Raw genomic sequence first — 14571 nt, 5'->3', positions numbered from 1 at the left:
TCTATAACATACTTGCTGATATGAGGAAAATGTCTACAGTCAAAGCATAAATTTAAAGAAGAAAGAGAAATAATAGTCCTGTTTATTAACATGTCCAGGCTTCAAGAACAGAAATAACATTTTCCATAAAACAGAGGAAGTATATATGTAAGCACAGTTTGCTACTTTAGCATTATATTTCTTTTCAAAAGAATCTAGACAATCAATTCACCTTTTACTTATATATTCACTTATACTTATGTAAGTATATGTAAATATGAATAGGTTCTTAATTGAAAACTTATTTTTAAAAAGGAGAGAATAAAGAAGCACATTAATATTTGATAAACTGAACTTAAAAAAGGAAGGAAATGACAGGTCTTAGCTCTATAAGGACCTTAGACATGAACTTGCCTGAACTTTCATTTTATTGATATGGAATAGAAGGGGAAAATCTAAGAGGAAGAAAAGAGAATGTGAGCTTCTACTCCCATGTAGAATGGTTCAAAGTTAGGTTAATTACCAGGGCATGAGTCACAGGTTTGCTACTATTGCAGAACTGAGCCCTCAGATGGCCTCTTTCAGACACCTCTTCACTTAGCACTGCAACAGTTAGCTGTGAGCCAAAAGCTGAGCAATCCCAGAGCACTACTCCACACATACTTTTTTTTTTCTCAATATTCTCTTATGGAATAAAGAAGAAGGCAAGCCTAGGCATTTATTAAGCATGTGAAGTTTAAATACTTCTCCTAGACAGAAACAATAGCCTACTGCCATTAACATTGACTCCCAGTTCCTAAGAATTGAAAGGCTCTATGATCAGAATTTAATCAGAGGGTTTTATATGAAAGAATAAAGATCTGAAGCAATGCAAGTCTCAGATAACATTTAAGTCTAATGTATGTATTTTGAGACTTTCAACTGAAGATAGTAACAATCCTTTTTCAATTCCTGTAAACTGCTACACCTACCCTTCTTTAAAGAACCCTTAATGTCCTCGTGTTGCTCAGTAGAAATGGCAGAGGCCAGAAACCTATTCGTTGTATCATTAAAAGTAAAAGAAAAGGGCTTCCCTGGTGGCTCAGTGGTAAAGAATCTGCCTACTACTGCAGGAAACACAGGTTCAATCCCTGATCCTGGAAGATCCCATATGTCGCGGAACAACTAAGGTCATTTACCATGACTATTGAACCTGTGCTCTAGAGTCCACAAGTCACAACTACTGAGCCCAATGTGTACTGCAACTGCTGAAGCCTGAGTTCCCTATGGTTAAGAGAAGCCACCTAAATGAGAAGCCTGTGCACTGCAACTAGAGTGTAGCCTCTGCTTGCAGCAAATAGAGAAAAGCCCTCAAAGCAATGAAGACCCAGCACAGACAAAATAAATAAACAAAATTATAAAAGTAAAAGAAAAAAAGTTTACCTTCTGATTTTACCACCCTTACCCTTGCCGTGGACACTTCCAGGGCCATAATTTACTCTGAGATAATGTGCTTATTTCACAAGTGATTAAATTTGAGTAGCTTAGATCCCCTCTAAATCATACTTAAGACACAAAGAAGAATGTATAGAAGAATCTGGATGTACTAGTTAGTAATTGCTATTCTAGACTCCTCCCCTCAAAAAATCAAAACATAAGGCACAAATTAAAACTTGTAAGGAAACGAAATTCTAAATACAAAGCAAATGTCAGTAACTTTCGAATGATTGACTTATTTGTTCTTCATCTCTCTATTTCTCTACTCCTTTCTGGGAAGGGCCCTTTCTCATTGTGAGTGGCTCCTGCCTAGGATAAAAGTGAGCCAGACAAATCACAACTCTGGGTCACTTCCTAGAATGAGGAGGTATAGCAAAACCATAAATGCAGGACGAAAGCAAGAAGCTTTCTTGTGGTATCACAGGATATGCTGAAACATGGTGTCAAGTTTACATGAGGTTTTGATAGGAAAGTTCACATTTGCTATCACCCCCTTAAGCCATATCTTCTATATTTCCAAAGGATATTAATTTACTGTCTTTTGCCATCAGGAGTACTTCACTGTGAAAGCCCTAGAAGTCCTGGTTCAGGGGAAAATAAAAGCCCATCAGCCCTGAATTTGGCATCACAGCACGTGGGCTTGTCCCAGTCTACTCTTTGCCTACACGTGCCTACTGGCCACGTGACCTTGGCCAGCTCACTGAGCTCTCACTTTCCTGACTGAGATCATACCACTTATGATTTTATATATCTCTTAAACTATAAGCTTCTATTCAAATGCAAGGTGTAAGTAATATCTTATGATCTAAGCAGTTTAATCTAATGCAAACTACATAGAAGCCTTGAAAAAATATTAATTTCTACTTCAGAAAGCATGATCTTGCTCTCATGTTAAATTTTCCTTCCTTCTTTTGCATTAAAAGAGATATGAAAAGATATGAAAAAAAGAGATAAGAGATCACTGGAGCAACACAGAGTTTTTTCTAGTGTCATGGGATGGAAAAAACTAAGGCTGAGTTATTGGGAGTTAAAGTTATAAGGAGGTAGGAAAGGCTATACTTAATCCCTTGAGAAGAAGTAAGAATGGCCCTAAGGATTAAAAGAAGATTTGATTCCTTTCTGATCATTGTTGGAGAGGACAAGACCAGGACACAGCAAGTTGGTCTTCTACAGCTATGCTGCTCTGGCAAGCAAAAACACTTTTCTAGTTCACTGTCTGATCAAACGTTGAAAATGGAGCTGTCCACCCCAAAGGAGGAAATCTGCAAGTGTACAACCTGGATGTCAAATTCAAAGATCATCAGACACTACTCAAGAAAAGCAAGTATTTCAGGACAGCAGAGTAATTTGCTAATTTACAAGTGCAGTAGCACAATTCTAATTTAGGCATTCTTTGACAAATCTAAACATGTGAGTAAAAGCAGAATTAACTGCCAAAAATGAAAAACTTTGTTAAACATTCTCAGCTAGAGTTCAGTGATATCAAGCAGCTTTCTTTCCCCCCCCCATCAATAGCACATTGCTGGCCAAAGTAAAGTTGTTATTTGTACAGAAACCTCTTGGACAATCCATGAAACCAAACCCTCAAGATGAGAACCCTGCAAATGGTTAAAAACGAGCGATCTGCACCACAGTTAGTCTTGGACAAAATGATCTTTATCAGATTTAGTCTTGAAAGAAAGTGAAAGTGAAGTGAAACTGCAAATCACTCAGTCGAATCCGACTCTCTGTAACCCCATGGACTATGCAGTCCATGAAATTCTCCAGGCCAGAATACTGGAGTGGGTAGCCTTTCCCTTCTCCAGGGGATCTTCCCAACCCAGAGATCGAACCTAGGTCTCCTGCATTGCAGATGGATTTTTTACCAGCTGAGCCAGAAGGGAAGCGCCCAAGAATACTGGAGTGGGTAGCCTATTCCTTCTCCAGAGAATTTTCCTGACCCAGGAATTGAACCGGGGTCTACTGCATTGCAGGCAGATTCTTTACCAACTGAGCTATTGGGGATTTTGTCTTAACTCTTGACATTTGAATATTCTTTTTGCTCCAAAACAAATTAATCGGAGACAACTACCAAAATTATAGATGAACATTTATCTTCAGTTACCATGACACTAGTACGGTTTTAATAAAAAGGTTGGAAGTAATATCTATTTAAAGTAAATTAAGAAAAAGAAAAGTTCACTTTTTCTGAGAAAGCAAATTGATATTTTTTCTTTGATTTCCTTATCCTTTGGAATGAAGGCTTGCTATTAAAATTTTCAATAAACCTTTAAACTATGCTATAGAACAATATTGTTTGGTCTTTAATGAGCCATTTCTGCTATTTTATAGGCATTCTAAAACGATAATGCATCCACTAGCTGTACGCTCCTAATACTGCCGACAAAGGACACGGGCGTGCATGTCTGTTGTCAGACCACACGGTACCTGGAAGATGAGCCAAGTTCTTTACTGTCATTGATTCTAATAAGCTCTGTGATCCTCAACCTTTCTCAACCTCAATTTCCTTCACTGTAAAACTCATGTACTTGTGGAGACAGAATTTCTGATTCTCATTTGTTCAGTTTCTAGACAACATTTAGTGTGCATCTGATTTCATGAGCGCCCATTAGTGGTGACCTCTGAGCAACAGATTAAGATTCTTTAAGGATCTTACCAAAATTCTTTACTCTAGAGGTGGGGCAAAGGGGAAGGGAGAGGAAAGACACACAAACATTACTTACTTTTGAAAAAAATGTCTGATAATTATCAAGACAAAAGCATATGGAATAGTCATATATAAATGAGAGGGCTTCACAAAGATGAGTCCATCGTGATCTTCAAGATCTGACCATTTTATTGTTGGAGGAAGCCAGAATCTTTCCAACCAAAACCATTCTTTAAATGTCTGAAACATTCTAAAAAGACGAAAAAAGAATATATTAGACTTATAAAACAAATACTTAAAACTGAGACAACACTGACACCTTTACTCAAAATACCTCAACTAGAGAGTTCTCAACAGAGGGTGAGAACAAAGTACTATTATTTAATGGACGTCACGGCTCTTCATTGTATTAAACAGGTATCATGCTGCAGAAACTCTCAGAACAGTTTTGGTCATGGCATGGCAAACTGAAGTTTAACACACCACTCTTCATACTCTTGGCACAACATACATTAATATTATGGGAATGTATCTTCCTCTTATATATTTCTATCATATGAAAATTAATTTAACAATAACCCCTACAACTTCAATATGCCAAAGGCCAACTTCATAAAATCTCCAAGTAGGTATCCTAAGAATTTCTCTAGGAGACAAAGGACAAGTATATTTAACTTTGTATTACAATGAAGAATTCAAATTACTTCATGTCAACAAATATTTAGAGATCCCATTATTTGTCAAGCCCTGTGCTAGGCACTGAGGATGCAAAGATTAAAAATCCAGTGCTCTTCCCCTAAGGACCTTATATTCTGTGGGCAAGGCAGGCCTGAATGACTGACACACTTTTTTTTAGGTACAATAAAACATGTTTGTAGTGAGTGCTGAGGGCTTCCCCGGTGGCTCAGATGGTAAAGTATCTGCCTGAATTGCAGGAGACCTGGGTTCAATCCCTGGGTTGGGAAGAGCCCCTGGAGGAGGGAATGGCAAGGCACTTCAGTATTCTTGCCTGGAGAATTGCCATGGACAGAGGAGCCTGGTGGGCTACAGTACACAGGGTCACAAAGAGTCAGACACGACTGAGCGACTAAGACATACACACAGCGAGTGCTGTGGAACACGACGATCAGCACTAAGCCCAGCCAAGACATGGCAGGGGAAGACCACTGGGACAGATGACCCTTGGGATGTCTTGCACAATGAAGTGAAGTGAAGTGAAGTTGCTCAGTCGTGTCTGACTCTTTGCAAACCCGTGGACTGTAGTCTACTAGGATCCTCTGTCCATGGGATTCTCCAGGCAAGAATACAAGATTGGGTTACTATTTCCTTCTCCAGGGGATCTTCCCAACCCAGGGATCAAACCCGGGTCTCCCGCATTGCAGGCAGACACTTTACCCTCTGAGCCACCAGGGAAGCCTTGGACAATAAATGGAAATAAACCACAGAAAAGGAGGAAAATGGGAAAGAGGAAATAGAAGTTCTAAGGAAAGAAAGGACACTGATCAAGTAACTAGAAACACAGAACATACAGATGCTCCAGTCTCATCATTTGTGCTATGACAATTTTAATCTTGACATTTTGATCTTGAGGATGTTTTGACCTCATCATTCAACAGTTAATCAGAGAAAGAAGTAAAAATGTCCTCAGATTCACTACAGGGTAGTCAAAATAACTCTATCAAAATCTCTTGACTGATATAACCCAGTGCCCATGGAACACCACCAGCAGTGTGGTTCAGCCACAATGTAAGAATTCAAGGTGTGGGATGCTTGGTCACACACTGGTGCCCAGAGCCTCAGTTTGTTGTCCTGCCATAATTACTAACAGTGCCCCTTCCTCTCAGGAGTGCCCCAGTTTGGGTAATTAACCATACGGTGACTGTCATCAAAAGCCTGGTGAGACAGTGCAAACTTGGTCACAGAGGGTCTGCAATCCATGCTAAGGAGCTTGGGCTTTAGCTAATGGAACCAATGAAGAGGATTATGCAGAGGAATAAAATAATCAGATATTTTAGGAAGGCTGCTTGGGCATCTAGGTTCTCTGTGAGCCCATGTGGTGTCTTTGTGCTGACTAGAGGATAGTGTCCCCTCTGGGCAGACTCAGCCCTTGGACGCAGCACATGAGAGCTGGTTTTCAGCCCCCAGAACCCCCTCCTCCCACCCGCAGCCAGGCACACACATGGCTGCTCTCTGGCAGTGTTACGATGCACATTTCAGGACACTGGAAGACTCGAGCAATTTTGAGTTTGAGATAGTAGATACAGTTAGAAATGGGAAGCTGCAAAGAGCAGTGGCATCAGGGAGCTGAACATGCTGATAACAATGCTGTTCACAAGATTACACATGAGATCCAAAGTGGGCAGAGCATAAAGACAGGCCAAGAAAGAAGTGAGAACGAGGGGAAAAACAGAAAATTCAAGCAGCTGGAGGTCAAAAACAAGTCTGGTGGGAAGGAGACTAAGCACCCGAAAGAGCATGAAGACTCTGTCAGAGGTGAGGTTGAGAGAGGAGTACTGACGTTACAGATTTCTGACTTCAGATGAAGAGGAATTCCAGAGTGTGGACTCCAACATCCTTCAGAAAAATCCATACCAAAACCAAACAACTAACCCTGGTGAGATACTCCCTATTTTATTTCATTTCTCATCCACTGTTCAGAGACATGCACATTCAAAGTAGCAAGAACCTCGTCACACCCACACCTTCAAGGCTTGTGTGGAGAAAAAGGGCTGCTTTCTTTTTCAAGTATTAATCATTTTACTATAACTTCTACCCTGGAGGAGGATAAGCACCACTAATACAATCACAAAATTATGCAAATATGGTGGAATAAAAATCATCAAGGAGATTTATTGAATACTTTCCATTAGTTTAGAGGGCTACAGAAAGGAAAGGGGTGATCCTGGACTTTAGGGAGCTTACAACTGAGTGAGGACTGACCTGGATTGGGCTCAGGAAGAGACAGTGTGAACTGATGAAAGAGTTGTTAGGAGGAAAGAATTAACACACTTCCACAAGCAAACTAAGGATTCAGGGAACTGAATGCACTGGTTGCCTGGGCCATCTGACATACCTGACCAAATATGGAATCAAGAGGAAATCTATGATGAAGTGCACAGTCAGATACAGCTCAGAACAAGAGCAAGCACAAGTCTTTGAGTCAGACTACAACTAACGTTCAAACTTCCTACAGATCTTAGAAATGAAACCAGGCAACAGGAGTCTCTCTCATCAAAGACAAACCTCGTTCCAGGCCTGTGTCCTTCATTGCATCAGAATGAGCTACTCCTGCAAAGGCAAACCTATTTCTTCCTAAAAGTTTGCCTCAGCAAGTTCATTACATTATTGGCTCCAAATTTAATAAACTATGACTCAGGAAACAAATAGCAGTGGCAGTGAGTTTGTTTTGGTATTATTATAATAATCTTTATACAGAATAGTTTGCTAACTCCTAAAATGCATCTCCAGGCAGTACAGATTATTTTGTCTAGTGTGAAACATAACTAAAAACTAGCTTTCAATGGTTATATAGGAGTTGCCATGCTAAATAATATGCGAGCAACAAAATGAGATTTGTTGAAAGCCTAGTAACTTTAATACCCAACAACCAAAAAACATATTAAAGAAAGAGAGAAAGAACTCAGAGTTGCAAGTGATCCCCTGGAAAATGTAGCTCAAACTGAGAAAAAATTACATTATTTACTATTTCTTCATGTACTGCCACCAAATATCAATTATTGCTGCTTCAAAAGAGTTAAGAATCTTTTCTTCACACAATACACAAAAATTAACTCAAAATGGAAGCACAGACCTAAATATAAGGGCTAAAATAATAACACTCTTACAAGGTTGTGTAGGAGTAAATCTTCATGACCTTGGGTTAAGCAAAGCTTTCTTGCTTATGACACCCAAAGCACAAAAATAAAAAACAGATAAATTTGGCCTCATTGAAATTTTGGTTTTCAAACAAACCTTTTGGTTCTCAATGGATACCATCAAAAAAGTTAAAAGAAAATCCGCAGAGTGGGAGGAAACACATGAAAATCATAGATCTGATAAGGGACTTGTATTTAGAATATGGCAGAAAGTAAAGAGGAACTAAAGAGACTCTTTATGAGGGTGAAAGAAGAGAGTGAAAAAGCTGGTTTGAAATGCAACATGAAAAAAACTAAGATCATGACATCCAGTTCCATCACTTCATGGCAAAGAGATGGGGAAAAAGTGGAAACAGTGACAGATTTTATTTTCTTGGGCTCCAAAATCACTGCAGATGGTGACTGCAGCCATGAAATTAAAAGACACTTGCTTCTTGGAAGAAAAGCTATGACAAACCTACACAGTGTATTAAAAATCAGAGATATTACTTTGCCAACAAAGGTCCATCTAGTCAAAGCTATGGTTTTTCCAATAGTCATACATGGATGTGAAAATTGGACCATAAAGAAGGCTGAGCACCAAAGAACTGATGCTTTTGAACTGTGATGCTGCAGAAGACTCTTGATGGTCCCTTGGACAGCAAGGAGATCAAACCAGTCAATCCTCAAGGAAAGCAGTCCTGAATACTCACTGGAAGGACTGATGCTGAAGCTGAAGCTCCAATACTTTGGCCACCTGATGCAGAGAGCTGACTCACTGGAAAAGACCCTGATGCTGGGAAAGACTGAGGGCAAGAGGAGAAGGGAGCGACAGACAAAAAGATAGTTGGATGAGAGCCCATCATGACTCAATGGACGTGAGTTTGAGCAAACTCCAGGAGTTAGTGAAGGACAGGGAAGCCTGGTGTGCTGCAGCCCATGGGATTGCAAAGAATCCGACATGACTTAGAGAATGAACGGCAACAATAATGCTACAACATGGATGCTCTTGAAAACATGCTCAATAAAAGGAACCAGGCACAAAAGGCATACATTGTATGATTCTATTCATGTGAAATGTTCAGAACAGGCAAATGTATGGAAACAGACAGGTTAGTAGTTTCTTAGGGTATACAAACAGGTGTGGGGGGAAATGGGGAGTGACTGCTAATGGGTACAGAGTTTCTTTGGGGCGATGAAACTGTTCATAAGTTGGATGTGGTGTTGATTGCATAACTCTGTGAGTATACTAAAAAACATTAAATTTCACACTTTAAATGAGTGAATTGTATGGTATGTGAGCTACATCTAAAGGAAAAAAATGTTAAAAACTCCCCTTCTAAGCTTCATCCCCTTTAAACCTTTACGTCTTTTAATCCATGGATCAGCCTGAACTTCATGTTAAAGCTTCCTATCATTTCATTTAAGGGGTTTAAGAGTTATGTCCCAAATTCACCTGAGTCATGATTGTGTCCAAGGGGACTTCTCTGGCAGTAGAGTGGTTAGAACTCTGACATTTCATTGCCAAGGATGCACATTTAATCCCTGGTCAGGGAACTAAGATCCCTCAAGCCGCACAGTGCAGCCAAAACAAAATAAAACAAACAAAAAATTGTGTATATGAACTCAGAAACAGAAGTAAATGAAGGAAAGACTATATCCAGATTCAGACTTCAGCATGACTTTAAAGTTAACAGCTTTCTGTAAGGAAAAACGTTCAGTCTTTAAAAAGTAAAAATCAACTAACTCCTCTAAGAAGTGGTTCTCCCAGATGATAGCCCTTGGTATAGATTGTTCAATAGATGCCCACAGGCCAACATTCCAGCTCTGGGCAGTGGCTTTACTCATCCAGGCTGTTCCTCCAGTTAGCCTCTCTACCATGCCTGCTCTCGAGATGCGATCTGGGACTAAACTGCGACAAGCACTCTCCTCCTCCTTCCTGTCATTTCAGTCTAGCAGCAGGAAGCGAGTCACATTCTCTCAGCCTCTCAGCAGCTGTCTTAGGGCCACAGGCCTATTCCAGGACTGTGGGCATCCTTCATAGTCAGCCTTCCCTGACTCTAAGACATGCCATTCTGGAGCGAGCAGGACACCCAGCCCTCATGATAGCAGAGAAGTCATTACTGTGTGTGGAGCTGGCGCCATGCCTTTCCCTCTATGAAAGTCAAGGTGGACAATTCTCCATCTGCTGGCTGTTGGCCTGGGATGGCCTGGGCTTGACCACATGGATGCTTTACCCTGGACTTTGAATCTGGAGCAGACAGGGACAAGCGGGAGTGTGGCAGCAGATGGCATTCTACCCAGCTGCTGCTGAGAAGACAGCTGTCACCTCTTGGCTTCCTGCCCTCCTGATCACCGGTTTCTACCGTGGTCCAGGTTTGACCTAGCACCCTTTCTTTGGTGCTGTGAGTCACTTTCAGTGAAGTCTTTTTTTTAAGGTAATAAGAAAACAGGTGGCTTCCACTGCTTATAATCAAGAGTGATGATTGATACACCTAGCATTTTCCTTACCCTCTTTTAGGAGAAAGGGACAGCTCCAACTCAACTGTCTGAACCATAAACTTAGCAACAGTGCCTGTTCTTAGGATTTCCAAATGGAGAAGCAGGAACTCCCCTGAATAACTGAGGAGGGGCAGGTAGCTTGTAGCATCCGTCAATTTCTCCCTCTGGTTAGCCACCATCTCTCTTGCCCACAATAGACACTCATTGGTCCCCTTTCCTTTCTTTCTCTCCCATATTTGCTCCTGTTTTGCATACTATGCTTCAAAGTTGACAGTGGCGCTCAGTCATTACTTAAACATTTTTTGGTTGTTCAGCGTAACATAGGCTATTGGCCTCCCTGAGACAGCCTTAAAAAGCTTGGTGAATGACAAATATTATCTACACAGAGTGGAATGGTACCTGATGCTGTGTTAACTAAGTATCATAATATTTAAACAATCCTTAGATGGAAACAAAATGAAATGGAAAGATCCCTGTGTTTTTAAAACCCCACAAGTTACTGCTTAAAAGCAAGTCCTAAGCATTTGCAACAATGAATCTCATTCTGGGACCCTACCCATGACTCACTCACTTTTAAACACTCTGAGAAGCTCACTAAATATCATATCAAACTCATAGCCCACTTCTCATCTTTATTAATTTGGCTGAAATCTAGGCTTTTCTGGCAACTGAAAATCTCCAAGAGTGTTGACAACTCTTCCGCCTCTGCTTAGAGTCCTCTGGGAAGCAAATGTATTCATTTACTCCTTGGCCATTCTCAGTCCCCTTTTTTCTCATCAGCTACTCAAACTCCATTTTCCCATCCTTTGTACATTCTCTAAGTACGGAAATCCCTATTTACATAAAAAGAATACCTGAAGGAACTTCCATTTTTACCTATATAAAAAAATCTGAAGCTATTTTTTAAAATAGGAAATATTTGCAAGTAAAGTACCTGGAGTTATTTCCTTTTACTTAGGGAAGTAATGGAGGTGGCATCTTAACCCAGCTGTGTTTTCCCACTAATACTGTGGAAATTTAAAACCCTATTTTCAACTCCAGCTGTCAGTAGTTTGCAGGAAAACCATCTAATGCATGTAGGGTTTTATGACTCATTATTTTCTGACCTCATGGATACAGAACCCAGCAGGGTGAAAGAAGCCTGCTAAGCCACTTTCTTAGACACACACTATTAAATCTGACCTTAGGACTTGAAGAAATAAAATCATCTGGGTTACAAGTTTATCACTATTTGAAGCAACATTTTTGTAAAGTTCTGAAAAAATGTGTTACTCAAACTATTGCTGAGGTAAGAACTCTAAATCAGGCTGAGGTTTTGGATAGGTTCCGCTATCTATCAATCCAATCCCAACTATAAATACCACATCAGTTGAGAAGATAGCTCTACAGAATATCTCTTGGATATGAGGGGAATGAAAGAAAGCGTCTCTACAGAACAGAAAAAATTGCTCAGATAGAGGATGGTGATGAGAAATAGGAAGTTAAGAAAATAAGTTTAACTGAAGTAAAGGTAAATTCCTGAGCAATGTGAGTGAAAGAGAGACCCTCTTGAATCAATATTCTTGGTCTTTGAGTACTATTATGGTTGGAGGATATGAGAGTTTTTGAGACTGGGTGACCAGCTGGATTAAGTGGGACCAGGGTTTTCTGGTGAAGAAAAGTCAGCTCCAGAAGAGCAAGAATCTTGCCCAACTCATTCACTGCTGTATATCCAGAGCTTGCCACACAGTAGACACAATGTAAGTATCTACTGAATGAATCAATGGAGGGTTTATACTATGGTCAAAAATGATATCTAATTTAACTATGTACAACTTCATTTTTATTAGTTGCAAAACAACTTTTAAAATTTGGTGCAGAAGGTCAGGCAAACATGTTTATTTACCTTCAGTTTATTTTTTTCCTTTGGAAATAACTCTACTAACTCAGTCAAAACAACTGGTTTATGCCTTTAAGATAAACATAAAGAAAAATACAAGCACCTAGTTGCTTCCTGTGAACTGTGCCAACTGTAAATTCCTATTCTAAAAGCATTTTAAGTTGTGCCTTTTCAGATGGATAAGACAATGCAAAGGACAGAGCAACTTAACTCTGAAGGATATTTATCATGACTAAGTTAGTGCATAAAAAGTTAATAAATATCTGGGCTTATAACTTTAGAAAACTGAAGAGAAGGAAAAAAAGCCCTATACTTTAGGTAAAGAATTAACTTATAACAAGAAAAAAACAATTTTAATTCTCTCATATTGAATTTTACAGTTGTATCAATTTAAAGCCTTGAAGAAATTCATAATAGATTTAGAGACTAAAAGGAAAATTTCTGAGGATCTGTAGCAAAAACATGGTATCACCTTGAAGACGCCATTGAGGGGGTATCAGGATGTCCTAGGTATCCATGCATCCTGACTTTTAGCTACAGACCCCCACCCTAACCCCCAAATTTAACCTGGACACGTGGCTGCCCTGCCATGCAAGACAACATTTCCCAACCTCTGTTTAGCATGGCTAGATGTGGTTATGCATGACTATGTCTCAGTCAACGACACAGGAACAGAACTGATTTGGGTAATCTTCCCAAAGACCAAGCTGCATGCCCTGGTTTCTCTCCTGCCCGACAGTTGGAATGGGGATAGCAGACCTGGAGCAACCTTTGAAGCCAATCAGCACATTAGCCCCAGTCTACCCATATCTGGACTGTTATGTGCAAGAGAAACAAACTTCTATCTCATTTAAGTCACTGAATTCTGATGCTGTTTGCCTGCTCTGTGAAATGATTCTGACCCCTTTAGTCCCTTTACCTATTTCCCTTTGCCAGCTGGCCCAGGAGCTTTGTAAGTAGGGAGTGGTGGAGAGACACTGCAGGAGCAGAGAGTTTTATTTTTGGCTAGGGTGTGCTTCCAGTGAAGGCTCCAGGAGCCCCCGGCAGCCAGCAGAACGCATCAGCACCTTCCCGAGGAGTTCTGTGGCCACGTATCTGCAAAGAAACACTCGTCAGTTGACAGCACCTTAGAGAGCAAATTTCTTGCAAGTTCTGAGGGTTCTCAGAACAAGTTCCTGGTTCCATCAGCAACTCTGTATGCGCTTTCAACTCCAGGAGTTGGTGATGGACAGGGAGGCCTGGCGTGCTACGGTCAAGGGGGTCGCAAAGAGTCAGACACAACTGAATTGACTGAACTGATGCTCTTTCAACAGGGTCTGCACATCAGCCTGGGGGGCTACTTCCTTGTGTACTCTATCCCAGCCCAGGGGTCGTGACTGCTTCCTACAGCCGTGATTCCTATAATCTTTAGAGTTCTTCCTATTGGCCGAACCTTCATTCTCTAATGCTTAGTGACTTGATGGAAAAGTCTAACAAACTTTATGTGCTTACTCTAATACCAATTAACAAAAGCTAAAGTTATACTGAACAAAAAGCCTCTGAAATTGAAATGAGAAGAGCCTTCTCATTTTCCCCTTCTGATGCTGTACATAGAGTTTGCTTAGAGATTAAAGGTAGACTGGAGATTTCAGGAAGATGTGCTTCTCCATTTTTGCTTCCATTGATTCCAAAGCATAGGTTAATGTCTCCATGAGCCAGCTATCACTTTCTACTTAAGACAATACTTTTTCACTGTTAGTAAACATTATGGAAAAATTTCCAGCAGAGCTAATAAACCCTTAAAATGCCAACAAGGCACTTGGCATCTGTAAGGGGTCACTTTCTCTCTCAAGCCAAGGCTCTTCCCTGGTGCTGCTCTCTTCAGGCCATGTTTGTCTTGGCTCTGTAAGAAAACTGCACAATATGCCTTGATCTAGGTTCTGAACTTAAATAGCCCCTTCCTAACTCAAATAATGAACCAGTAATGTTTAATTCCTAGAAAAGTACAGGAAGGGTCACCACTTGCTGTTGTGTGCAGAAGAAACCCCAGGAGGAGATGGCTTTGCCTGTGGCTTATTGTCCAAAGCAACTCCAGCCGTGTTTGCAGGCAGCTCTCACTGCCTTTCCCCAGTGTGCACTCTCTCAGTGCACACTCTCTAGTGCACACTCTCACACTCTTCCCCATGCACACTCTCACACTCTTCCCCAGTGTGCACTCTCTCACTGCACACTCTCACACTCTTCCCCAGTGCACA

At 40.6% G+C, this 14571-nt stretch overlaps 1 protein-coding gene across 1 annotated transcript in view; it reads right to left on the bottom strand.

Annotated features, from left to right (window-relative positions):
- Window positions 1-4351, bottom strand: part of CERS3 (ceramide synthase 3) — a 120387-nt gene extending 116036 nt beyond the window's left edge. The window contains exon 1 of the mRNA XM_061159718.1: window positions 4179-4351. Coding sequence (XP_061015701.1) covers window positions 4179-4351 — 173 coding nt within the window. The remainder of the gene's footprint in view (window positions 1-4178) is intronic.
- Window positions 4352-14571: the final 10220 nt, after the last annotated feature.

Source organism: Dama dama, chromosome 13 (assembly GCF_033118175.1).
Source record: "Dama dama isolate Ldn47 chromosome 13, ASM3311817v1, whole genome shotgun sequence".
NCBI classification, from domain to species: Eukaryota; Metazoa; Chordata; class Mammalia; order Artiodactyla; family Cervidae; genus Dama; species Dama dama.
This window is presented reverse-complemented; position numbering and strand designations above follow the sequence as displayed.